Genomic DNA, 27,342 nt, shown 5'->3' with positions numbered 1-27,342 from the left:
TAATTTGTTCCTGTAATTACACAGCAGTGAGGTGAACAAATGGGAGCTGCGTACACATGTGTACACATAAATCATTATGTCTGCTGTAATTCTGAATCCAGACAGAAAATATCAAATCCATGCTCAAGGCACACACACACACACATACACACACACACACGTACGTACGTTTTAACACACACGCAGAACTTGCCGTGCCTAAAGCAACACTAGTGGCTCCAACCTCAGTCTTCAAAAGCCACTCCAGCCCTCTGTTGTCATTCCATAAGTCATCCACCACAAATGAAATTTTCTGTGTCAGTGATTTATGCTGTGAAGAAAAAGCCATAAAAATAAAGATCTCTGTTTGAGACCAAGGCCTTCTAGTAGTCTCTTTTATTTTTTTATTCTGAGAAATCACAGAACATCCAGGGGTGTATCTGCAGTATCTTGTCATTTCATAGTTTTTGTATTTTGGACGAAAAAAAAGCAGTTAAAAGGAAAAGTCTGTTTTTACAACCTGGGTCTTTGTTATTGTTATAATTTATGACAATTATGACATAACTTCAAGTCCAACGAGGACAAGCAAGTGAGGTAAAACCTCATTAATCATGTTGTAAAAACAGTTATCAATGCATATTTGTTACGCTACATTGGGCAGTTTCGCAATACAGCAGTTCCGAATGGCAGCAACTGTTCTGAACTTCAATAGAGAGATATTCTGATACTGTGATGTGCTCACAGATGCATAACATCTAAATTTGGTGATGCCTGCTTTCACAAATGGGATTCCTCTCGCATAAGGAATTCACATCAGACACCAGATATTAATTTAACAAGAAAAGATATCTACATCATTTGAGTGACTTTTGTCACCAAGACTCATACAGCAGAAGCATGTTACAACAACATTTTGTGTAGCTTTAATTTCAGCATTAGCATACTGTGAAGTAAAAAAAAAAACCTGAAAATTTCACTGCAATATCTTTAAAACACAAAATATATCTTCCTTCCCTTTTCCTAGACAAACTGTAGAAGTAAACTCAAATGTGAACTGAGGTCATCTTGCTGTTGGATTAGAAAAACAGCCAAACATCATATGTGTGCATCTGTGCGTGGGTCAGACATTGATGTTGAAATCAGTCATTCAGTCACCCTCCAAAGACTCAGCGTGAGACAAACAGGCCACGCTGCCAAGACACTGATGTAGAAGATCGGGAAGCTTTTAAATTGCAACCAAACCACTTTCACAATGTGTTCAAGGGAGCGAGGGGAATTCTCCAAAAGACTAATTCGTCCGCAGTGACATGAAAGTGCCATAAAAGGTTTCCCATCGTCTTATTTTCTGTTTATTCCATCAAACTATATGTGGGCTGCATTTAACGGACTGTTAAAATGACCAAAAGAACCATAACAATAAATAGATATTCTGTGTGCTGTGTGCACAACAGCAGAAGAAAAACTGGACACATATAAGTCTAAATTATTTTATTTTTAATATATTTCTTATACAATTTTAAGATACACTATATTGCTATAGTAACTTGCTATAGTAACTGACCCCACTGAGAATTATGCAACACAGCCTGACGAGGAAGAAAGACTAATCACCTTATCCGACAACTGAAAGCGATTAAGCGACCTAAATCTGTCTTTGTCCCTGGCAGCCTGTTATGTCTGGTGTGTAAACTATAGGACAAAATGTTAAGTAAACATCAGTGGTTAGCAACTTCCTACAAGTAAGACTACATCCAGAATCATGCACATAGACTTTACATTAAAATAAATAAATAAACTACATTTTTTCATTCTGCACACTAAGCCTCCATTCACTATTCACTATTCTGGTGCTAATCTTCACACCATGATTTGGAGAAGCAAAAATTAACGAGTCCCGAGCAGTTCTTTTGTTCCTGTGAGGTAACAGGTAATACTTTAGTTTTATCTGTATTTGTTGAACATTAGTGGAGGAAACATTAGTATAATGGGATTTTTACTCCCTGGTTGTTACTTGTTCTCATGCAGAGGTTTCCAAACTTCTAGATGTAGTTCATACACACACACATGCACACACACGCACACACACGCACGGGAGGAATTTAGGCTCAAGTCAATCATTGAGAACAGGAAGGATTTTTAAAATTAAAGTGCAACCACAGGTCTGGATGAGGTATACTATAAAAACACTGTGACATCCAAAGCTGTAAGGTGGAGTCGTGAGAAACGGTAAGGGCTCTAGGGGTGGTTTTCTCAACACCCATCTGACTCATATTATTCAATATTGCCAGCTACTTGCACACGACAATTTGCGGCTTACGGCTCCCTATCTAATCCAACGTTTCATCGAGAGTGAGATAAAGGAATTTGCACAATCGATCTTCGCTGCAAAAAGTGCCTTAAATCCTGAGGGGTTACGTGACGACTGCGTTTATAATCTCAGTGAGATCAGGAATTGATTAAAAGATTTCTAAATTTCTTATGAAGATAAATGTAGCAGTGTCTGTGTGTGTTGATAGTATTAGACAGCATTGCCACACTGTTGATCTGATATGTTTGATTTGTTACTGGAATAGGTTCCTATTGTTGGCTGTGTCTTCACTGAGCCTTCAAAATGAATTTTCCTCAAAACAATTATAGAATAAATTGTATTACACACTTATTTTTAGCTTTAGAAGTAGACTATGTGACATTTCTCAACAAAAACACAACTCTGAAGATGACATTCTTAAAATATTCCCCAAAAAGGCAGTTTTAAATCAGTTATAGTAAGACTAGTGAAAACAAAGCCAGTGATTTAAGTGCCAGATCTAATGGTTCCTAGGTAATAATGATGGTGGTTTAGTTTATCACTCAGTACTGCACGTGCTCTCTCACCTCTAGACACTCCTCTTAATGTCTGTCTCCAATATATTTATCTGTGTCTACCTGAATGTCTGCTTGCTTTCCGGTCTGCGTCTGTCTCGTAATAACCTTCTCCTCTTTACAGAAAAAGAAAAAACTGTGTGAGGGTGGTGCCGGCCCACTCCTTTCTAAAAATGGATGGCGCTTTTAAACTCTGAAAAGAAAATTACTTAGCGTCCATTTATAGGGTCAGGGAAGCTGATCAAACTTCCCCCGGGGACTTTCTCCGGGAAGCTACGGCTCAAATGATGCAAATGACAGCAAATCAGGCCTCTCATCTGAACAGCATGCTACAATGATTTTAACATCACTCTAATGCATTTGCACGCATTGGGACACAAACACGCGTACTTCAACAAAACTGTGTTTGTTGTTTTCTTTGTTTTCTTTTTTCTTGGCTCACATGAGTATCAGCTTTATGTCTGAGATCATGCAACCAAACAGTATAAAAGCTCAAAACCTCCAAGGCAACAAGGAAATGCTGCACTTCTATCTCCGGAATGTTTAGTAAAGATATAAGTAGCATCATATGCAATGAGACGCATACGATTAAACCAAAACAAACACATTTCTCCAGACATGACAAAGGCACAAGTATAGAATCGACTGCTGCTGCTGCTGCTGCTGCTGTTTATAATTTTCCTCGAGTGTAAATGTTTTGTCCAGACGGTAAAACTGTGTCCAGAAACTCGGTTTGATCAAGTGCCATGGAGTAAAATACTGAAGAGAAATGCAGACAGTAGATGGATATAAAAGTTTTGTTAAGCAAACAAAGCTTGTTTTGCGGCTGGGACAGATTTTCTTTTAAAGATCTGGGCATGATGTTGGAATAAAGTACATTTCTTAAAAATGGGAAAATAATCTATATAAAATAAAGTTTCATGGGTTTCTATGTTGAGGCGTATGTGTTTTATTTTCAGAATTCATAACAACAGCAAACGGTGTCTGGCTTTTTTTTTTTTCTCCCCCTTATTTGACTGGCTGGTTAACATTTTACCGCTATGACAACAAAAGTGACATTTGATATACTGAAGTGAGTCTGTTCAACACAGTCCCATTAGATTTCATGGCATAAGCACAAACTTTAACCCAGATCATGAGCTGTGAACATGATGTAACTTTTACACTGAATACTTCACTTGATTCTCACTTGTGTGCCACATAGTATAGATGACAAACAGGAGAAATAATGGTCACCGGTTAAAACAACTTTGGTTAAGGTTGGGATTAGGTTAAAGCAATGAAATGTAAGTTGAGGTTTAGCAACAAAACAGTTTATGTAAGGTTGGGAGAGCCATTGGTCATGGTTGAATAAGACAAACGTTCGAAAAATGAAAACTACTCTCAGTAAAATACTTCCTGGAAGAGCTGGATTTTGAACCAAAGTCAGCAGAGTTGAGGGCAGATGTAAACACCAATCCATCACCCCAACCACAACATCATTACTTTCCGTCATACTGTTTCCATGTCAAACAAATGGCTGATTTTGTTGAAGAAACATCATCTTTTCACGGGGAGGAGAAAATGTGCATCTCAGCTTTCACTCAGGTACCACACACTTGCTGTTCAGGATCATTCCTCATCATTTCAGAGGACCGGGCTTGTCTGTATTGATGCTGAATAGATGATATGAGAGCCTGGACTCTGCTACCAGAGTTGTTACCTGTATATCTTAGTGGAATCAAAACCTCAAGTTTTTTTTTTTTCGGAAATTGTTGAACTTGGTCACCTGAGAACGTCTTTTAACTTAATATTTAGATTTAAACATAATTTTTAGTCTATATGCCGCATTATTTAGATGGCTAACAGCATCCAAGCGCAGTTTGACCATCCACATCAGAAATCAAAGCTAGGCAGAGACAGAGAGAAGCTCAAACCCTGGTTCCTTTCTCACCTGGAGTGAGTGTGAATCTCAGATTATTGGTTTCAGAAAAAGTTACAGCTCTCAACCTTTAGACCAGTTTTTTTCTCACACATTCAGCTCAATTCATTTAGCATTTTCTTCCCACAGGCTCCACAGGGATTTCAGAATGGATATGTGATATAACTTTCCACTTCATGAAGCAATGGAAAACTGATTCTCTTATAATCTAGATGAATCCGATGCCTTGCAGCCATTGATGTCATCCAAGTTCAGGATGCGTGCTTTCAGTCTAAAAGGCACAACCAGCTGTTTTTTCGCCACCAGAAAGACTGAAAACTCTATCATCTATTCTTCTGGCCATGTGATGGACTGCCAACCTGTCCCCCGTTTCCTTTGTCTCTTGCCCGTTGTGCATTGGGACAGGCTCAATCTGCCTATCCCAGCACGCCATGTGACCCTAAACAGAATAAAGGCCTTATAAACAAAATGATCAACATTTGATCAACAATGTTGTTTCCCATTCCACATGCTGAGTGCTCATTCTCCAACTCCAAGATGCCTGAAAACGGCACTGTGTGGACTACAGTTTGCAGAAAAACGGTGCATAGCCCTTTATATTTGCTGCTGGTTATAGTTGTGTTGTTGCATGAATTTTATCTATACTTGTCGGGTTCTAGTGAGGCTAGACTGAGGAAGGCAGCTGTGTTTTTATACGTGGTATAGTCTGTTGTATTATAGGCTGCAATATAGAAAAGGAATGAAGATTTGGTTTGGATGTACTCAACGTACCCAGTGATGCGGTTCACACCCAGGCCAGACACCAGTGTCGGCAACAACAAATAATCTGTGAGTTTGCTTATTTTACAAACTTTCATGCCGGAGAAGGCTTTCTTATATTTGTTGTTTTAAAGGCAATCACAATGAGTCAAAAGGGGAAATCATCACGTGGGAGGAGTGTTTCATGGGAAAAGACAGAGAGATGAGTTTTCAGTCTATGATGGAAGGTGCTAAGTGAATGCGTTGCTGACCACACGAGAGGGTCTTTCCACGATGGGTTTGTTGAAGAGGCCAGTGTGTCAGGTTGACCCGAGGCCCAGATATGGACGTTTGTATCTTGGAAGACTCTTATCCTTTGTGTCTAATTTGAATCAATACACTACAGTTTATTTACTATATCTGCTTGAAATGTGGTTTATTCAGATACTTGGAAGCAGAAGTGACTCAAATTTAGCCTTACATAATGACACAATAGACTGTAAATCAAGTTTAGGCAAAAATGCTTCTTACATTACATCAGTCAATACTTTGAAACCACAGATGAGTCTGTCCTCGTAAATACTGTTGTTTTGCACGTACAATTTTCTTAATCCATGACATTCCTTCCCTCATTTAACTTTCCAAGCCCAAGTCATTCTCCTTATTGGTGTCTGGCCCTTGAACTGCTGAGACATAATGAGGTAAGCAATAGCCTGTTGAGTGTTGCAGGTCCTATGTTTGTTAGGAAACAAATTAGCATTTGTCAAGCAAAGAAATAAAAGGCGTTGATATAACTTCTAACTGCAGTTATTCACTATTCATTTTTCTTGTCAGTATACTTGTCAGTTTTTAAAATTGGTGGATATCGGATTTCCACAATTGGACTCCTTAGTTTGGGCTTTTCAGAGGCCGCACTCTGGATTAACAAGACCACCAATGCTCATGGTTGACTGCTTATGATGTCAGCAGATTAAGCGCCGAAGCAAAGTGATACATGACTTTAATTGAATCCTGGTGAGGATCGTTCGGGTGAAATAAATTGAAAACAAAGAGATCACACAGTGTACGACTTTGGTTGTCACCACTGTTTGTTGCGTGCCTCACTGCTTTCCCAGGAAAAAGCTTTGTCCCATCAAGAACCACGAAAAAACAGGCAGCGCAGCCACTTCCACAGCAGTTACTTGTCCAATTATGACACTCATGCTCGACATTAAATGAATGTGGTTCAGGGTCGAGGTTAGGTAAATGTTTTATATGCCGAAGTTGCTGTGGACGGATTTGTCACTGACACACATGTGGGCAGTTTCTGCTACTTTTGCTGTTTTAGAATACGACCGGTGCCTCCAGTGTTGTAAATGGGGTTTTAAAGCAACAGAGAAAACAGGGCTGTTTTGTGGTGCGGTTACCACTATGGAGTCAACCCTCAATCCAGGAGTGTGATTCACATTCTTAATTAGAGAACGCAGTTCAAACCACATGTAAACAATTAGCCTTCAGGATACCAGGGTTGTTCCTATGTATGTGTGTGTCTGTATGATACAGAGTTAGAGTATGCTGCACTTTCCCAGACCTTGACTGACAGAGTGTAACGGAGTCGACAAATGAAAGGATGATTAATAACTCATGGTGAGCGCGCGCGCGCTCACACACACACACACACACACACACACACACACACACACACACACACACACACACACACACACACACCATTATGTTTTACCTTAAATATTATCTTTCTTAACCATAATCTGACCTTGGACCTTTTTTTTTTCCTTTTTTTTTTTTTTTTTTTACAATGCAGGCCACACAAATGTGTCCTGTTTAAATTGGTTGTTTCTTTGAAATTTTCACTGAGCAAACAGCACCAGCTCGCCAGTTATCATCAGCAACACCAAATGCCAGAGCCATAAAACAGCTCTCATATCAAAATACACAGCTCTCAACATCAACAAATTCCTTAGCGGGAACGATATACAGTAGACCTTGAAGCTTGGAGCAAACAGTGGAGGACGCCAAATAAAACTTTTTACAAATTCTGTCACTGATATCGAGTGTGTGAGGCCTGAAATATTTTCAAGCCTGCGTGTGTGGTTCAAAAATGTTTTTCAAAGATAAGCCAAGAGAAACAAACATCACAATCAGCAGCATGAATTGATTAATGACTGCAGCACGACTTGCCCAACGTGTGACAGGCCGACATTATTTCCTCTGAAGAGCACAACGTTTGCAACCGTTGAAAAAAAGTTGCAGCTTGACTTTAAGAGGAAAAATGTACTGTCATTTCAGAGCCAATACTGGATGTATTTGAAAGATCTTTGTCTATAAATACAAATAACATTGTAACAGGCCAACCACATTAAAAGCAATGAAGCATTTAACTCCTCAAAATGGCTGCCCTTCAAAGTGACGACTGGCCCTCTCAGCTCCTCAGGGAACAACAGTCCGTGTCTGATTAAGATGAATCTCCCTATTTTAATTAATAGTCTCTCAATAACATCAGCCCCTCCCTTTACTGCAAAGAGCAGAAAACTAACGCCCCCGATGACTGGTCTTACTGATGGAGAGCTGAATACGTCCCTGGAGGCAGAACTCTTGAATAAGGAAATCCCTCTCTGTGCCAAGACATGTGGCTCTGACCACACTCTCTTCCGTACTTGTTACGCCTCTTTGTTCCCTGCTCTGTCTCCGGTCTTTCCGTGTCTTCTTATCTAATTATTTCTCATTACCTCTTTTTGTCTGTTTTCCACACTTTAGCCACCCACCCTCCCTGCTTTCCCTCTGTTCCTGCAAGGCCTCCAAACCCTCTAATCCCTGTATGTTTTCAGCACATAGTGACAAACCAGAGGATGCGATCATGCAAGAATCTGTTCATACGCAACTTTTTTGTTCTTGTATAGTTTGTTTTTGTTTTGTTTTTTTGACTTGTGTCTTTGCGGGCATGCGCTTTTGTGCGTAAGTGTATGTACATAATGTACATTTTTGTGTGTGTGTGTGTGTGTGCAAGAGTATAAACCTCTCCTCGCGCAAGTGTATGTACGTAATGTACATTTTTGTGTGTGTGTGTATGTGTGTGTGCAAGAGTATAAACCTCTCCCACCAAATGGTTTGTGGTCTGAAGGGTGGAAAGAAGAGTAAAAGATGAGAATAAGAGGAGAAAAGAGGAAAAAACTTTTGCAGGCCATGCTTCTCCTCTGTTGTTGATAGGAAAACATCCCATTTGCATCTGTCTCAGGCATGCTTACTATTACACACTGTGCTCTAGAAATATTTGCATTATTCGAGCTGATTCAGCAGAAATGTCCAGTATGTCACAGTTAATTAATTGACACGCAAAATATGTGCACTGTAATATGTTGTATGTATGTATAGTACAAGATGCATTATTATAACCTATTTGTTTTGACTGACAATTTACTTATTTTCACTTGAATTGTATTATATCATCAGTTTTCATTCTCCTCTGAGCTTCGAAGTGGAGATCGGCCTACAATACACAACACAGGACAGGTCGGTTATGCATTTGTTATAATGATGCCAAATAATGTGCAGATGATGAACAGGGGTGTAACTTCTGCTTCTCTGACCTCCATATTTCCTCTCCAAAAATACAAATTTCAGCTGATAGCAACAGTCTGTTAACAAACCCGCCAAGCCACCAAACCAAAAGCAAATCCTTCCACCAGTTATGTTTCAGTGTTTCAGCAATATTTTACTAAACAATCTAAAAAAAACTAAGAGAAAAAACAAGTGTCCAAACACGGTTTAAAATGTGTGCTTGACATTTTTTTTCCATCTCTATTTTGTTGACTATCTTTGTGTGTCTTTGTAGAAGTAGATTTCATGTATTTACAAGCCATCATTGCTTGCTGCACTGTAGAGTGCATATATTTTACCACACTGATGGCAAAGGATATTCAAAAAAAAAAAGAAGAAACAAGGTAGCAAAAAGACAGCCACATGATCAGAAATAGCATCTCGAAAACACAAAGTACTGTTTGACTTGTAATTCTTTCATTCATCTCCCAATATTGTTTGTAAAAGATGTTATGAACTGCACTTATAATTAAAGACCAAGGGGCAAGAGATACAGAGGAATGCAGTACTCTGTTTTGTGTTGTTTGACGTTATGACAAGTAACTGATAAGACTCTATAAACAACTGTGTGTGTGTGTGTGTGTGTGTGTGTGTGTGCGCACGCGCGTGTGTGTGTGTGTGTGTGTGTGTTCTACAAACACCAGCACAGCCTTCTCTGATCCTCTGTGCAGTATGTTTCCTCATTAGTGCAGCACTGATCCTCTGGTCCTACAGTTACAGTCCTAACAGCACATGAGCTACTTCACACAGCCAATAGAGCAGCTAAAGTTTGGGATCTTCGTCACCGGACAGTGATGATTGGGAGATGATGGCAGGAAGATGCAGCACAAGACTGTTGGTGTTCTGCGTGTGTGCGGCTGTGTTCAGCTACATCTCTGCCTCTCCAGAGATCTGCACCAACTCCCTCCTGCCTGGAGCTAAAGGTAACACATGTCCCTGTGTGTCTCTGTGTGTTAATGTAAACTACTCTGTTTTAAAACGTTTATCCTATCGATCACACAGGTCTGATGTGCAATGGAATAAGTTAAGTCAAATGAACTAAAATGTAAACACAGCATTTAGAATTGTGAAGGTTTGTCCAAGAGCACAAGTTTAACTTTCACCATTTTAAAATCGAAGGGCATGTACCTACACATACATGCTGTTTGGGTTTGTGGGTGCTTAGAATCTTTACTTTTGTTTGGAGATAAGGCAATTTAAGTTTATGACCTCACTGGAAATGTATACACGTGTTACTGAGCTGGAAATGTCCTTAACAGTGGACATTTGTTTTGTTTGATACACAGAAAAAAGTGGAGTGGAAAAATAGTTAGGAAACACCCCTAATAAGCATCAGGGTTTACAGAGCTGATGGTAAAGGTACCAAGCATGTAATGTCCTGTAGTTTATTAGCTAGCAGTCTAGGGAATGCCTCCCTGTGTGTGTTTTCCATTTTATGACATCCAGTAGCTTGTTCCCCTGCTGATTCAGACAGACAGACCTAATAAAACCCACAGTTCAGCTAAACTTCATTGTTTTTCAGCTCCATTCACGCTACTGAAAAACATGGCTTTCAGTTCTGGCATGAAACAAAGCTGGAGAGATTTTACTTCAGGAGCCAACATGTACAAAACTAAGACTGTCCGTCATGTCAAAAAGCAAAAAAATGTCAACAGTGTAAACAAGGCCTTTGATAGGAAAGGTGCAGGACAGATGCACATTAGCTCCAGTGGTGGTGTGTGTAGGTCACTAGGAAGTGCGAGTGTCTATGAACCATTTGGACATTTTTGTCTACTAGTAAGAAAGTCCCATTGTGACAGTGTGTGTTTAGACAGCTGCTGCTAAACTGAACTGATAATTTACACAAAAGACATCCTAGATACTACTGACCACAGAGTTAGTCTTGGAGAGTGTGTATTGTCACGTCTGCGTATCTGAGTGGGTGTCGAACATGCTTTTTTTCTATGTTTCATACCCTGAAACAATTTCCATGCAACTTTTTAAACAAACATGCTTTTGCTACATTTACTGGTACTGTGACTTCAGCATTTTTAAATAGCCTACCTTTACCGGCATGTTATGTTTCATTAAGATGTGAGAGTGTTACTGCGGGTCAAAACAATCTGGGTCAAAACACTTCAGTTCCATTTGTTTGATAATTTTGATGACAATAAACTTTGAATGAAGTTTTCCTCAATTATGTCACATAAATTGATCCTATTGCTCACTGTTGCTGTTAAATCACTGCCAGAATATCTCTGACATGGAAGATCTCGATATGATTTGACACCTTAACCACACAAAGAGACATGTCAGTAATTTCACTGTACATGGTTTCATGTCAGTAGAATTTTAAACAGGCAGAATCACTTGAAAATGCAGGGATTTAGGTTGTTTGAAAATGTCGACACAGCCGGCAAAATTCAAGAATCCATTTTCCTAAGTACTCCTCCAGGCTAATAGAGGGAGTTTGTTACGATCCTTCATTTCAAGGCCGGGCACTTAACAAGACAGCAAGTGCTGTTGACATCACCAACTGCAGTAAATTTACAACTCTAATAGATACTCAGAAAGCTCTCCAGATTTTGTTTTTGCCAAGAGCTCTTTGAGCTTTTTGGATCCACCAGAGATATTTCTCCTACACCTCATTTATGCTTTTAACTCCGTCATTAACACTTTTACGGTGTTAGTCCTTTTGAAGATGAAATTAACCAGGTTTCACATATGTTACCATGGAAAATGAAAAGTCAAACTTATTTATTTCTACATGTGATTCAGCCTTACTGTAGCACTTGCACCCAAAGCCACAACTGGATATTCACTTGAACTCATACATAAACAGTCACCCACCAAAGTACTGTGGTATAGTGATTCTTGGCCAACTGATATTTGCTCTAATGTATCATCATCCTGTGGTGGTGTTGATGCTCCGTCCATGTCAGTGGGAATGTGCAGAATTAACCGCTGCCACACTGGGAAAGCAAGCTAGCTGTACACACTGCTACATATATTCAGGTATCTTACAGGCCCTGTCTGAACAGGGTATGAAACATGATGGCAAGTATGCTCTTCTTTCATCCTATTTACTGCCTTTTCTTTTTTAATCCAGGAGATCAAGGTGAGGTTGGAGAGGAGGGAGATCAGGGAAAACTGGGGAAGAATGGACCACCAGGATTTCCAGGTACCCAGCATCCACCCATCTATTAAGTGTTCTGTAGATGGAGGAGGGGAAAGGAGGTCGACTGGAAGTTTATTTAGTCATAAATGGCTACTGTAAAGCAGGAATGGGGACAAGACACTTCCCTCTTAAAAGACCACTCTAACTACTCCACTCTTAGTTTTGCACTCATATAACATAATCAGACTCACGATCAGCAGTTGAAACAACACCCACACTGCTAATGTGTTCGGTCATGCTCTGTATCTTGAAAATGACCTAACACTGTGAGAACAAGATCCTTGAAAGAAGTTCATTTGTATTGAAAACTGCTAAAATTATCCCACTGGCGTTTTTTTTTTTTTTTTTTTTTTTTTAAACCTTTTAACAGAATAACAACAAATCATATGAGGAGGTAAAATTTTGATTTCTATGTTTTTATGCTTTCACCCAATTTCACAAACTACAAAAATAGCTCTTGCAAAGTCACTTGCCAGTTTAAAAGATAGTCCCACATTTGGTATCAGTATCAATCAGCATGTTTCCAACATGTGCAAGGGATTAAGACAAACAAAAGGGGAAATGAAGAGAAAAACTGATGAGCAGAAAGACGGCATTTCATTAAATTCACACGGAAATGATAAGTCTGACTTTATCCTCACTTTATCTTTGACTCAAAAATGTTGCAGTTACATTGCTGGTGTAATATGGCCATACAATCAAGTCTGACTTTCTGTGCTCTGAGTTTCCCCACATAGACAGCCTGTGTCACTTTGCCCTGGCAGCAGCTTTTGCTTTTTCCTGCTCCAGACACACTGCTTTCCTTTGCCATGCAGCTGATACAGAGGCCCGCCCTGCTCTGTGATGGACAGACCTGCACTGCTGTGTTTCCGTGGAGAAAACAGACGTGTTAATTGCTGCTGAGGAAAGCAGTGGATTGCTGCTTTGCCATATGTGTTCCAACTGGGCTGGTGGACTAGCTGGCCAACCAACCAGGCATATAATGTACACAGATGTCCGCACATACAGCCACACACTCACACACCGAGACATACGTACAATATACTGTACACAAGCTTATAGACACAGAAACACACAACACATAATTGCGTATACAGGCTCATACACTAAGCACTGGCTCCTGGCTGCGTCTGTTGTTCTTGTTTATAGATCGTCACACACACACACACACACGCACGCACACACGCACACACACACACACACGCACACACACACACACGCGTACGTGCACACACTCAACAACAACAGACACACACTGCTCCCGTCAGAATGTGAGAAAGACAAATGCTAGAACTGTTTGAGTCACTTCCAAAAGTAAGCAAGTATGTATATGCGAACATTTTTCAACTTTTCAACTTTGCGGATATTTTTCAACAATACAGCAAACCTGCTCATTATGGTTTGTGTGCTACAAAGTTTGTCTGTTTGTGTGTTTGCTTACTGTAGGCATGAACGCAGGTTCTCATGATGACTATGTAACTGCAGTATGTCAGCAGCTCAACAAGTGACGCATGTATTCCTTGTCTCAATGTAGGCCCTTTTACAGGAAACAGTTGCTTAATTTTGGACGGTTAAAAGGGAATACATGACCGTTAATGCTCCGGTGGGCAACAAAAACAATTTGTTGCTCTAAGCTTATTAACGTCAACAAACAGCTCAGCTTGACTTTTACATTTGTTAATTGTGCTTTACTCAGAGCTGCTGTTTGGAGTCTTGAGTTACGGATAGCAGATTCAGGTGTTATGTAATGTTCTTAACTCTTATGAGGAACCTGTTGGGACAGTTAGCAGCGTTCAACAAATGGAAAATCTGGCTTTAAGCCGTTGTTTCATGTAGCCCCAGCTCTCTTTCCACTGGCCGCTCAGCTCTAAAAAGAAGAATTACCTGTAATATTTGCTCATTTGAATTGAGTAAGCTAATGTGTAATGACTGATCTAATGTCTGCTTATCATTTTAAAACTTGTATTTCATAAGCTTTTAAAACATCTAGTCTATTGAGGCCAGAATGAATGGGTTTTTGAAATAGCTTAAGGTTGTTTAAAATGTTTTTTGAGCTCCATAATTAGAGTGAAAACTGTGGTCTCCACCTCCTTTATCCTCCAGCAGCTGGAGAATCCAGACGTTAAACCAGTTGGAGGGGTTGGCCATTATAAAGAGCGACTGCAGTGATAGGAAGATCTGTTATCTGGTTGTCTAGATAGACAGTTTAACTGGCGAGCATGAGCACTGCGAAAACAACATTAATCAACTTTTATAGACACAGACAGAATAACATATGACCAACAGATTCAATTTCTCCATATAGCAAAAAACAAACACCTATAATCACCGCTCGCATTCTGTTCTCAGGTCGGTATTGTCAAAATATTTACTTTGTGAACGTGCTTTCACACAGAAAATTACACAAAAATTCTACACAGATCATAATGGAATTGTGAAGTTTCCCAAAGGCCAGAGCTTTAGTCTGGCAGACCGCACACAATCCATAAGACCTCACACCTCTGCCAACACTTCTCACAAATCATCAGGCAGAAAATCAACATGAGGAAGTGGGAAATAGTAGTGAATAACTGTGTGTGTGTGTGTGTGTGTGTGTGTGTGTGTGTGTGTGTGTGTGTGTGTGTGTGTGGGGCAAATCCCTCTAATAGCAATAGGCCCCTCCAATGTGTCACTTAGTGTTTCAAACACCATTAATTTCCAGTTGAATAGTTTCCTGAGGAAATACTCGTTCAAGTACTGGCAGAAGGCCTCAGTCTGCTCTGTAGTTTTCCCACACACACACACACACACACGTTCAATATCTTTTCTCACTCATTCTGATATTCTCCGTTCTCCTACACTTTCACTGTAATATCCGATATCATGCCTTAACTTTCTCAGTCTATCTTTCTCGGTTAGTTCTTCCGACACCAAACTAGAGCAGCCAGACAGAAGCCAGTAATCAGATTACAGAGAAGGACTGTAATCAGTTACAGTGATTGTGATGACAATAACCTGATCAAAAAATGTAAGGCAATCATCAATACTCAATACAGATGCTTGCAAATAATTAAAAAAAAAAGATGTTCAGGGTACCAGAACATACAGTTGATTACACCCTCTATGTAGAAGAAATCAAAGAGTAACTGAAAATAATAAAATAAGATAAATAAATAATGAACACTGAGTCCATTTACTCTTTTGTCTAAGACATGTCCTGCAACAATGCACATTTTCTACCAGACTGTCTTCACACCGCAAACAGAATCCCAGTACAAAGTACTTTAGTTAGTGCCCACATTAACCAGCATCGTTTCCTCCAATTTATTTACTGACATAATAATGATAATAATCATGGCATCAGTTTAGGAACCAAACAATGCAGAAATTGTTGGAAAAAAGCCTCAGGGCTCACAGAGATAATTTCCAAGAAAAGATGGGAGTATGTAATTATATTGATTAGGCTTGAAAACAACAAAATAATCAAGAAACAAAAGAAAACTGATGAGCGCCATGATACAGTCATAGTTGTAAGAATAACAAACTTGAATGTAGCTATGCCTAAAAGTAAGGGGAACCTTTCTAACTCATGATGATTTTGATCCTTCACATAATGTAACAGAGACATCTACCATATTTACCTTGGATAAAGTGTGAGGTTCTAGTAATATCGTGTATACCCCTTTTCCAGGTATATTATGGACACTGTTGGATTGGAGAGTCATTGTCAAACTGAGATGATGGGATTTCTTTACCTTGCCTCAAATATCCGGCATCCTCTCTGTGATTATCCTCTTCCATCTTCCCATCATCATGTGTCTTTCTTCTTCCCCAGGAATGTCAGGAGAGAAGGGACTTAGAGGAGAGGTGGGCCACACAGGAAAGATGGGACCTACTGGAGACAAAGGTAAAAAAAAAAAAAAAAATCATTTTAATATCATTTTAATCTAAACTTCGTGTTTCTATATGTAGTTGTAATGCAAAGCCTACACTGCAGTGTAAACACAGGCCTTATTACAATTCAAACACATTGTATACTGCACAGTATACAGTAAACAAACAAGAGTGCACCAAGAGCAAAACTTCCAATCCTCAGTGTATCGTTAAAAGAGAGAGAGAGAGAGAGAGAGATTTATACACTTTATAACTATCATGTGTATAAATTTGTCCTTTGTTCCAGTGCCAGATGTTTTCAACATGCAGAAAGGAGCCTGTAGTTGTCAACAGCAGGCTACAAAAATGGTAAATAATGTAGCTGTGAGGTTATACTTTATAATTGCCTAAAAGAAGAAATATAGTTTCCTGAATTCCTCCTCAGCTTGGACTGCTGCTCCATAACCATAGACTCAAAACATTAAAATAAGTAGAATGGACAGTTCTACAAAAATCAGTAAACTTAATTAGTTCCAAGGCTAATACACACCAGGAGGAATTGCTTCAAGCCAATCGCAATTTCCTTAAAAGAAGTCTGTATTTTTCCCATTTCCTTTATGTTTTAAGTTATCACATCCAAAGATAGAAGAAAATTTAATCCTGCAGTATGAAGTCATCCATCTGCTTTGCCCAGGGTGGCTGAAACAATTTCTATCTTTACTTTTTTTTTTTTTCCTTTTTTTTTTTTTAATGAGCAGTCCCATTCCCCTGCCTTTCTAGACATTCACTTTTCTCCAGTATTCATTATGTTTAATATGTTTACAGGAAAGTGGCTGTGCATCAGCCATCTCAGGCAAAGGAGTGAGGTCACAGGTTTGGATTGTCCTTGATCCTGAGTGCCTGTAGCTCATAAAACACCTGGAAAAAACATGTTTTTCAGGGAAATGTTGGCTTTAGTGGCATCACAAACTAAAATTCAGCCACTCTTTTACAGAATTCTGGTCATGGTAAAGGGTCCATATCTACATTAGCAAAATAGGTGTTTATTCAAGATATATTGTATATAAGATTATTATGGTACATGAGCAGCAGTCATTTCTATCTGCTATAATTCAATGCATAACTCTATAACTGTGTGATTACTGAGTTCATATGGAAAATAACCAACTAACTGAAGCAGGGCTGTTTGGGGGGTTTATACTGTATGCTCCCTTAGATATCTGCACCATAACATATCTGGCAATATTATATTTCACAACCCATGCAGCTGCAATACCGGTAACAGGATTCGAAGTTAAGACTGAAGCCAGAAATGTTAACTTTTCACTTATTCGTTAGTGTTTTCACATTTGTGTCAGGGTGCTCAAATTGTGTATTAATCCAAATCACAAAAAACACTCAGCCTGGCCAGATTGTACCGGTACAGCACGTTACTGCTGGGGCTCTTCCTCATACAACACCAGCCTATTGTGATGTTTGTACTGCAGCCCACTTCCCCAAAATTTGCAACTGCCAGTTGGGTTAATTTCCACAGTAAAGCTGCAGTATATATAAGTGTATATACAGTATTTTGAAAAAAAAAAAAAAATCTGGATTAGATTTACAAACAAAAGCTAAAACTTAGCCACATACAAAAATATGTGGGTTGTCATAGTGATGTGTATTTGGAATATTTAAATCTGGGTTACAAACTTTGTCCTGAGTAACACTGAACCTGTGTGCAGCCATTTTTTAAATGTTTATGTATGATACAACCATCTAGTGGTAATCTTTTGTAACTACAACACAATATCATTAATAACACAGGTAGCAGTCAATAAGTTGAATTATTGATGGATAGTATGTGGTGGTACTGTGTAATGTATTTAAATTTTAAGTAATTGAAAACCAGGATCACAGATGTTTAAATCGTACAGACTTTCTGTGATATCTATTCCTCTGTAGGTGACAAAGGTGATACAGGTCTGGATGGGCCCTCTGGTCTAAAAGGGAAACCAGGTGAGTAAGCTCACATTGCACAGACATTGCTTGTTTTTTTTAAGTTGTATGCAAGATTATAACCCCATTCAGTTCCCCATGAACCAACGTGATGATGTTACAGCAATGTTGCATTTAAAAATAAACAGCTAGACAGAAAACGTTTCTGCTTCCCTTGAATCTACAGTCTTGTAAGTGGCTTTGAACAACTAAATATGGAGTCAGGTATAAAGTCACTCCAGACACTCTTTGGGATGCGCCCTACTGCTGCCATACAGCAGACCAGTGTTAAATATACCGCAGTCAGACGGATGTATCAGGACAGCGATAAGTTTTTCAGTGTTTTGTTTATGTACTCAAGACTCAAAATGTCGATGAGTGCTGACTTTTAGCTTTAAGTGTGTTTGAGGGTACAGGGAACAGTGTATGTTTGTAGTCTGTTTTATATATAGACATTTTATGACAATGATTTTAAACAGACAAACACAGATAAACAAAGTTTTTATAGTCAAACCGTTGACTACTTGACAGACCACCTGACTGATCCAATTCATCATGTGTTTCCCCTTGTTGAAGATCATACTGAGGGCAAAAAGCCCAGACAAGCATGAAAAGATGAGGCCTGACAGAGCATCGCCAGGGAGAATAACAAATGTTGGCTGATGTCTGTTGGTCAAAGGCTTCAGCAAGTTCAGCTATTGACAGAGAAAAAAGGGAGCAAATATTAAATCATAATGACTTTTAAGTGTACTTTATGTCCCCTAAAACGGGGGAAACTAAGAGGAGCTACAGTTCTTACACAAATCCTCTGAAGAGAAAAAAAAACACCTTTAAAGCTGCGAGACAAGATTTGAACAGACAGAGAGTAGTGCTCTGTACATTTACGCTTAATATACCATTGTATAATATTGTCACGATCAACAAGGTTATTCTGTGCTGTTAAATCCTGTACACACTGAAACCCTGTGCTTACCCATGTAGGCACCACATGTGACTGTGGCAGGTACAGGAAAGTGGTTGGACAGCTGGATATCAATACAGGCAAGCTGAGGAACGCTGTCAAGTTTGTGAAAAATGGTGAGTCCTTCATGGACTGAGATCTACGGTTCTTCAGTACGTTAAGTGGCAGTAAGCAAACTGAATGTCTTCAAAAGGTGTGAAAATCATAATCACTAAAGATTAACACTGAAGTATAAGTATACAAGTGTTTTTAGTTGCCATATACTAAGGATACAGTAAAAATACATTCTCATTTTTATTCATAATGCCCTGTCAATGTCCTGCCAATCATGTGACTGAGCTTAAAACAGCCCTTGGTTTGGCCTGCTATAGAAAAGTTTAATACCACATTATGGCCCACTGACTTCTGATTTGTTGATCTATGTGAATAAAGACACAGTCAATTGTGATGGGAAACATGTAAATATGATGGGAAATAACCTGACCCCCAATGACCTTTAACCCTTAACCCTTAACCCTGCCCTGCACAGTCATCTTGGGGCTGAGAGAAACAGAAGAGAGGTATTATCTGCTGGTGAAGGAGCCCAAGAAGTTCAAAGAGGCTTCAATGAACTGCAAGCTGAGAGGAGGCACCCTGGCCATGCCAAAAACCACCAACACCAACCGTCTCATGGCAGACTACGTCAGCAAGGCAGGACTGACAAGAGTTTACATAGGAGTGCATCGTCAAAGCATGGACACGGTAAGTGGACCCCAGCCGAACATAATGTGGGCGCGCATATGCACACACACACACACACACACACACACACACACACACACACACACACACACACACACACACACACAGCAGGAGGTGGAGTTTCAGATCAGTTATCAGTAATTGTTCAGGGTAAAGAGAGTGTACGATTCATAAGGATGCATAACAAGTAACAAAAATCCAAGCCCAACCCAACCCAATGTGAATCAAGGTCTTGAGTAGTTTGTAACTTTTCTGAATAATTCATGATGAAGTGTCATACTGTGTAAAATGACGAACACGGTGCTGCTACCACTCCCTTAAATATGTTTTAGGCTGTTGTAATTTGATGACAAACTGATGCTCGCTACCACCTACTTCACTTCCTTTCTAAAGAAGGGCGAGTATCTAGGGCTAAATACCGTGGAAACCTGACTAGATGATGAGATACCTTTTTTTTTTTTTTTGAGAGTGTTTCCTGATGCTTAATTCTCTCCGGTGTTGTTGTCCTTCAGGATGGAACAAGCAGTTATGGTTATGCAGATTCCAGCCCTCTGCAGGGGTTTGCAGCCTGGAGTCAAGAAGAGGAGCTAAATTCCAGATTATCACCAACCACAAACTCCAGCTGCGTGGAGCTGCTCAGCTCTGGAACATGGGGTCACGTGGAGTGCGAGGCAACCATGTTTTTCATGTGCGAGTTTCCAAAGAGCAGGAGAAGAGGATGAGGAGGAGAAAGAGGAATACCTGCCTCAGCAACATCATGAGTTAATGAGACGTTCAGACTTACACACATATATATATATATACACACATACAGTGTGTTTATATTTATACTGTATTTTTTTGTAGTATGTATTGGCAATTTATATAGTGTGCTGATTCACATTAATATTTCATAATGTAAAACCCGTTCAGTGTTGGTGTTTTTTTGCCTAAATGAGTTATTAAATTGTTGTTGATTAATTTTCTGTTGATCTTTTGTTCTATTTTAAACACTATTTCCTTGAGGTTTCATTATGTTACAGTTTTACAGTCTGAATGTGAGTTACGTGTTACATTTCTTATATCTAAAACCTTTATCAGACTACGTTTGTTGGCACAACCGGAAAAGATCTGTCCTTCCACTTAGCATGAAGACACATACATGAACTAGAGATACATTTCTTGGGAAATCAAATAAGCCACGATTTCTCCAGATAAACCAATATCTCATTAGCAATAATAAGATATAGGCTACTTGCTGACTTTATGGATCTAATCTACACAGATGACACATGCACATTTCCATTGGCAGGCAGATATCCAAGTGTCATTACCTGTCTGTCACACATCTCTCTCTCTGCCTGTCCCCTCAGCTCTCCTGCACACACAGCTGAAGTGAACAGGTCAGATGAAGTGTGCAGCTCTTGTTGCTACCCTGCCACCCAGAGGCCGCTGATATATTTGATGAATGCAAATCAAAAACAGCAAATTTGTTTCTGAATAAGCCATTTCTACATTGTGGGTATACTTTCTCTTTCCCAGATCCGCATTTCACCACATGAGTGCGTAGCATTGTTGAGTGTGTGTTTGTGTGTGTGTTTTATAATCTACTGTTATTCAGTCTAGATGACAGTTGGCAAAGTGACCGTGACAAAAAAAAACATTCACAACGCTGTCGTTGTGAATTTTGTTGTTTTTAGTGTTGAATGCCCAAAGTGACATTCTAAAGACTGAGGCCAGATTCAAATCCGTAAGCCTGTCAGTGCAGAGCACTGTAGTTTTGAGATCAACGAAGTGTCTCTGAGTTACATGTGCGAGTGAAATTAAAGAAAGCTGGCATTTTACATCTCATGAAAAAAAGATAGTTGTTTTTTCTGCCCAAAAATTTTTTAAATGTACATATACCTTTAGAGATAATTTTTCAAATGAGTGGTAGGAGACAAAAACACAAGGTAATATGCCCTTCCTGTGTCTGTACTATGATTTTAACATTACACAAATTAAATATGAAAATCAAACAGTAAAAAAATGTTTTCTTTATCATGTATGTGATTTAAAAACATGTCCACTTCAAAGTGTGATGAATGTTTAAAATATGTATAAAATCCTGCACCAAACAAGAATGTAAGGCCTTTAATACACCTTCAAATTCAATTAGAAGCCTCTCTCCCTACATATCAAAATGTACAATTACCACCTTGCAGTTGAATAATGGCCAGAAGTGTTTAAGAAGAAAATAATGATGTCACAGCAAAGTTGACCTTTGACTGTTTGGATTAAATGCCATTACTTGATTTTATCCTATTAGACTTCTGTATTAAATTGTATCATAATTAGCATATGAATTCTTGAGTTATGGTTTTATGAGGTCAAGGTAAACCTTACCTTTCACCTGTGACGACCAAATTGTAATCAGTTCATTCTTGAGTCCAAGCGAATGTTTGTTGAAATTTGTTCTAGGTGTTTCTGATAAATTGCAATCACAAGAATGTGAGGTCCTTGAACTTTGACTTTTGCCCACCAAAATCTGATAAGTTCATCTTTGAGTCCAAGTGAATGTTTGTGTCAAATCTTAAGAAGAAATCACATTAAAGAGGCCAAAAACCTGTTTTGTGAGGTCACTGTGACCTTGACCTTTGACCACAAAAAACTAATCAGTTCATCCTTGTGTCCAAATGGTATTTGTGTCAAATTTGAAGGGATTCCCTTCAGGAGTTCCCGAGATATTGTGTTCACAAGGCCAAAAACATGTTTTGTGACGTCACTTTGACCTTGACCTTTACAAAATACAAGTTGCATATAAGCAGAAATACTAAAATACGGTAATTTCAGCCTATAACATGGTGCTGTTGTGATATAATCAGACAGTTTGTCCCCTGTCTGAGGAACACTGTCAGAGTGACATCTAAAACAATGCAACAAAGGTTATGTTTCGAGGTAACTTTGGTCAAACACAATATTTCATTATCGTGAGAATGACGATGAATCACTTTGGTGATCTTGTGGTTTTTTATTTGACACCATCATGGGGTTCACATTTGGGATTTTGAGTGAAATCTCCTGCTTACTCAATTACTGACAAAGCTACCACATGTCCTCCTTGAAGGTACTGGACTCATTGGTGGAGGTGTGGAACCAGTCAAAACGTGGTTGCTGTGAATCGGACATGGGCAAGCATCATAACTCCTGTCATTCAGTTTTAATGTCAAACACCATGTTTGAACCAACACAGGGCTCATGATCTCCCTCTCATATACCACGTGGAAATTACAGAGCCAGCTCTATTTGTTGAGGGAGGCAGTGAGATGTGGCTAAAAGCTCAGAAAAATCTTATACATGGACATTTAAGTTGACATTATAAAAACTATAGTATTTATTGTCCATGGTTGCCATCAACAAGTGTTTTTTAGTGTACAAAAACTGGTTATCCTGCATGGTTACATGGAAAGCTATATCAATTATTTACAGTATATCAACATTGTTCCACATAAACGAAATCATAGCTTAACATTAACTGTGATTTCCCATTAGAAGCTGCTCCGAACATAGCAGTTTCACTTCACCATTTGGTGAAAAAAAATTTGCACTCAATGGTTCCTCACAGAAAATGTTGCTGAGTCAGTTTAGAAATAATTTCTCACGTCTTCTCTCAGTTCCCCTCATTTTTTCATGTTTAAGTTTTAAGTGTACAAAAACTGTGTTCTTATTATGTTTCCTTTCATTATTTGCAAGTAACATGGAACAAGACACTTTGAGCTGCTTTGTTATAATAATAATAATAATAATAATAATGTGGTCATGACTACTGAGTGTCTCGGCTGGTGTGATTCCATCGCAAGATGATCTCTAGTGGGGTTTTTTTTTTTTTTTAAGATTTGTTTTGGACATTTATGCCTTCAATGATGGCAACAGTGGTGATAGACAGTAAGGTCAGGGGAGGGGATGACTGACACTATAAGACCAAAACTAAATCACAGGTTAAAACGCACCGCTGCTCAATCACATACACCCTTAAAGTATAAATAAATTTGCAAACAAAGTCATCTTAAAGGATGATAAAACAGCTGGATTGGAGAAATAGTGAATATATTCCTCCATATATCCACTACCACTCACAGCTTATGTAATAAAAAAAAATCTGAGTGCCGCTTTAAATGAGACTCCAACCCAAGGCGGGGCCTTGCAACATTCATTCCTCATGGGTTTGTATTTGCTGTGTCAGCAAATCACTGAACCTTAATAAACGCAGTTTCATGCAACACTTGCAAACTCTATGAAGTGGAAGTGAGGACCAGGCGGATGAAAGACAATACAAAGAAACATAAATCTGCACAGATGTCCGTGGCATTGAACAGTGAGTCGGAGGAGGTTACAGTAGAAAGCTGGAGTCTGGTGGATACTGGCAAAAGATCAAAACATGAATCAAAATATAGATGGACACCTCAAAGTCCAGGTAAGAAAAACCTAACCACAAATCACCTAACCACATTCCTTACAATTGCAAAAGAGTAGCTGTAGTAATTGTAAAAATCTATAAGTGATGAAATACAGATAGGGACTGCCAACTGTTAATCAATCACTGTTATTTAAACCATTTAAGAAAATTACACATCTGTATTGCTTGTTTGTGGTTCTCATTGCCTTATGGTGATAATATACGGTTCAGTCTGGTGGATTGGAGCTACTGCAGTGTGTCTGGTGATTCTTCTGCTGACTGTGATCTTGGCCTTGGTGGTCCAGAGTAAGTACAATACTGCCTCAACATAAACATAAGAACATAGCTAAATCCTCAGTATTCAGCAGATCACAAGAGTGCAGAAATCAATTATAAAGGGTTGGTTATAAAGTCTAAGAGAGCATTTAAAATCAGCTTCCAGAGCCATATCAGGTCTAAACCTCCCATGAATGCTCCATTGTTCAGCCTGGAGTGATTGCTTGATGATTTTCACAGTTTTTCATAGATTCTAAATTACCTTTCTGCAGATGGCAGCACTATCAGGCATTGGAACAAACTTCAAATTGGTCTGATGGAGTACCAAAACCTGGTTTTTAATCTGACTAAAGACAGAGATGCTCTGAGAGATGAGCGAGACCAACTGAGAATTAATTCCAGCAGTCTGGCCAAAGACATAGAGGTGCTGCAGAGCCAATATAACACTGTGGCTGCAAGTCGAGATGAATTAGAAGAGGCGGTCAGACAGTTAAATCTCAGCACAGCAGGTAAGGAGTGGACTTAAACAAGAAATTGAAACTTTGATTTGAATTCAGAGGAAATGTAGAACTGAAGAAGATGCAGAAATTAAAAATACATTATCAAACAACATAAGAATTGGTCGGATCATAAAATACATGCTAATGTATTCTCATTAAATACAAGAGTCAGGGTGATAAGAGGTATAGCATATCAGACTATGTAATGTACTGCCTGTTTAATGTTACACGGAAATACTGAATACCTCTGTAAAAATCCAGGTCAAAGTTTTGCCAACAGTAAGCAGTAAATTTAAATTGCATAACTGCAGGAATCTGTCACAGTTGTGTTGAAATCATTTAACCAAGTATAGGCTCACTGCACGATATTGGAGCTATGAGTCTTTATAAGACACTGAGTCTTGATCTTTGTGTTGTCACACAGAAAGGCATTTCAAGAGCAGAATACCTAAAATGCACTTGTGCTCTCTCTAGATAAACATTGCCACCTTGGATGGGTAAAATTCAACAACAGCTGCTACTATGCCTCTGAGAAACGAGCGAAAAAAACATGGGAAACCAGCAGACAAGACTGTTTAGAGAGAGGATCAGATCTGGTGATTATAACCACAAATGCTGAGTTGAATGTTGTCACCACACTTTACACCAGAACCTGGATTGGTCTATCTGACATAGCGCAAGAGGGTAAGTGGAAGTGGGTGGATGGGACTGACCTGGGAGATGGGGGATTCTGGCAAACCGGGGAGCCCAATAATCATGGACATGAGGATTGTGTGGAGATTTCACGTTCAAATGGGGATTGGAATGATGTGTCTTGTGATACTAAAATACCATGGATTTGTGAGTATTAACATCCATTGTTTGTCTTTCAATTGATGCGATTCAGGTCATCCCATCACGGTGTACAATGCAACACATACAGATTAATCATATTCAAAGTCATGTGCCAGTGTTGATGTTTGAACCCTAACTAGAAAGTCTGATAACTGATCCTTTATATTGTGTCTCTATAGTAGTTTTACATACAAGTCCTTCAGACATAACCTACTGTTTTTTCTAATTTCTTAAATCTGACAAAAAACTAGGTAATGGTGACATTTACATTAAAAATGATACAGAATAGTCACAATATTGCTTAATGATATTTTGTACCTGTTTTAGCAATAATTAGTCATTCAAATCAAAAAGTAGAAGCAAAATGTTGTAGCCCCTGAATGTTTTTTTTTTCCCCACTGCTTCTTGAATAAATAATAAAAGTTTTATTTCTGGCATCCTGCTGTGAGATGGAAGTGAGGCCTGCAGAGATCCACTGTGCTTAATGCATTTCAGAGAACAGGGTCAAATCTGCCCTTGCCAAAGCTTTCTTACCCATTTCCTCAACGGAAAAAGAAGAAAAAAAAAAGATTTATGATCTAGAAGTCTTGGTTTTATAAACAATGGCCTTACATCAGGTGAAAGGATACAGGGTCTTATATAGGTCGTATTGATTCTAACCGTTAGCCAGGATCCACTGAACTAAGCCCAGTGCCCTTACAGAGGTTATATCAACATTGTTTCACATAAACCAAGTCCTAGCTAAACATTAACTGTGGTTTACCACAAGAAACTGCACTTAGCATCTGATGTCACAACATAACAGTTTTCCTTCACCATTTGATTAAAAAACTGTGTTCGCAAAAAATGTACCCTCCAACATAACAGGTCTGTGTTTGAGTGGAAACACAGTTGGAAATGTCACCAAGTCAGTTTAGAAATCAGTTCTTCTCCACTCGCCTCTGCTCCCGCTTAAACTAATATTTACTTTTTAAATCTCTTCGCTTCAGCACTGTGAAGGTTAACCAGTATACACACCATTGTTTCTTAGCCCTCATTTCTTTTCTAATAGTCTTCACTCCAACTATTTGATTGCCTTGTCACTAATGTTCCTCAGTTGTGGTGTCTGCTGGTGGCTGTTCACACAGAGGGAGTCAAGTGCCTCAACAGACTCAGTGAGAGTAAACTGCTGCTTTCAGTTACTGTTGGTGTTTCCACCAGGACAAGATGAGCATGCATGATGATTAATTGGAATGACTGCAGAGTTATAAAGAAGGTGTGGAGATCATAAAAGCCACAAAAACAAGCAGGGGAGTGACATATTGATGCAGACAGCATGGAGCCATAAAAGCATACTTATCCCATCAAAGCTAAATTCATTAGCATGTCATAACAATTCACCAATACATGCATTATCATCATTGTGTATAATAGGTATTGTATATTCCTAGCCTCCTTTTCTGTTGCACTCAGCAACTTTTACCAATAAATTAATTAAAAAGCTCAGTCACATGATTCATCTGGACAATTTCTTGTTTTATAATTTCTTGTTAT

The 27,342-nt window shown here is 39.0% G+C and overlaps 2 protein-coding genes across 2 annotated transcripts; both read left to right on the top strand.

The window, feature by feature from the left end:
- Window positions 1-9,762: 9,762 nt before the first annotated feature.
- colec10 (collectin sub-family member 10 (C-type lectin)) lies at window positions 9,763-20,745 on the top strand. Its single transcript, XM_023409278.2, has 7 exons — window positions 9,763-10,020; window positions 12,186-12,257; window positions 16,069-16,140; window positions 18,051-18,104; window positions 19,065-19,160; window positions 19,574-19,785; window positions 20,298-20,745. Exons 1-7 carry the CDS (start codon window positions 9,903-9,905, stop codon window positions 20,505-20,507), a joined length of 834 nt encoding a protein of 277 aa, XP_023265046.1. The 5' UTR covers window positions 9,763-9,902; the 3' UTR covers window positions 20,508-20,745.
- A 3,281-nt stretch (window positions 20,746-24,026) lies between these two features.
- LOC111657195 (CD209 antigen-like protein 2) lies at window positions 24,027-26,246 on the top strand. The gene is made up of 4 exons (XM_023409280.2): window positions 24,027-24,217; window positions 24,431-24,505; window positions 24,748-24,984; window positions 25,450-26,246. Exons 1-4 carry the CDS (start codon window positions 24,064-24,066, stop codon window positions 25,824-25,826), a joined length of 843 nt encoding a protein of 280 aa, XP_023265048.2. The 5' UTR covers window positions 24,027-24,063; the 3' UTR covers window positions 25,827-26,246.
- The last annotated feature ends 1,096 nt before the right edge of the window (window positions 26,247-27,342 follow it).

The sequence above is a fragment of the Seriola lalandi genome, unplaced genomic scaffold (genome assembly GCF_002814215.2).
Source record: "Seriola lalandi dorsalis isolate HSWRI2012SDOR001 ecotype SW California unplaced genomic scaffold, Sedor1 jcf7180002054387, whole genome shotgun sequence".
NCBI lineage: Eukaryota > Metazoa > Chordata > Actinopteri > Carangiformes > Carangidae > Seriola > Seriola lalandi.
The sequence above is the reverse complement of the archived record's forward strand: the minus strand, read 5'-3'. Positions and strand labels throughout refer to the sequence as shown.

Coding starts and splice junctions, on each gene's coding strand:
- colec10 (XM_023409278.2), top strand. CDS start 9,903: ATGATGGCAGGAAGATGCAGCACAAGACTGTTGGTGTTCTGCGTGTGT. Junction 12,258..16,068: donor TGGACCACCAGGATTTCCAG/GTACCCAGCATC, acceptor CTTCTTCCCCAG/GAATGTCAGGAGAGAAGGGA. Junction 19,786..20,297: donor ATCGTCAAAGCATGGACACG/GTAAGTGGACCC, acceptor GTTGTCCTTCAG/GATGGAACAAGCAGTTATGG.
- LOC111657195 (XM_023409280.2), top strand. CDS start 24,064: ATGAAAGACAATACAAAGAAACATAAATCTGCACAGATGTCCGTGGCA. Junction 24,506..24,747: donor CTTGGCCTTGGTGGTCCAGA/GTAAGTACAATA, acceptor ACCTTTCTGCAG/ATGGCAGCACTATCAGGCAT. Junction 24,985..25,449: donor GTTAAATCTCAGCACAGCAG/GTAAGGAGTGGA, acceptor TGCTCTCTCTAG/ATAAACATTGCCACCTTGGA.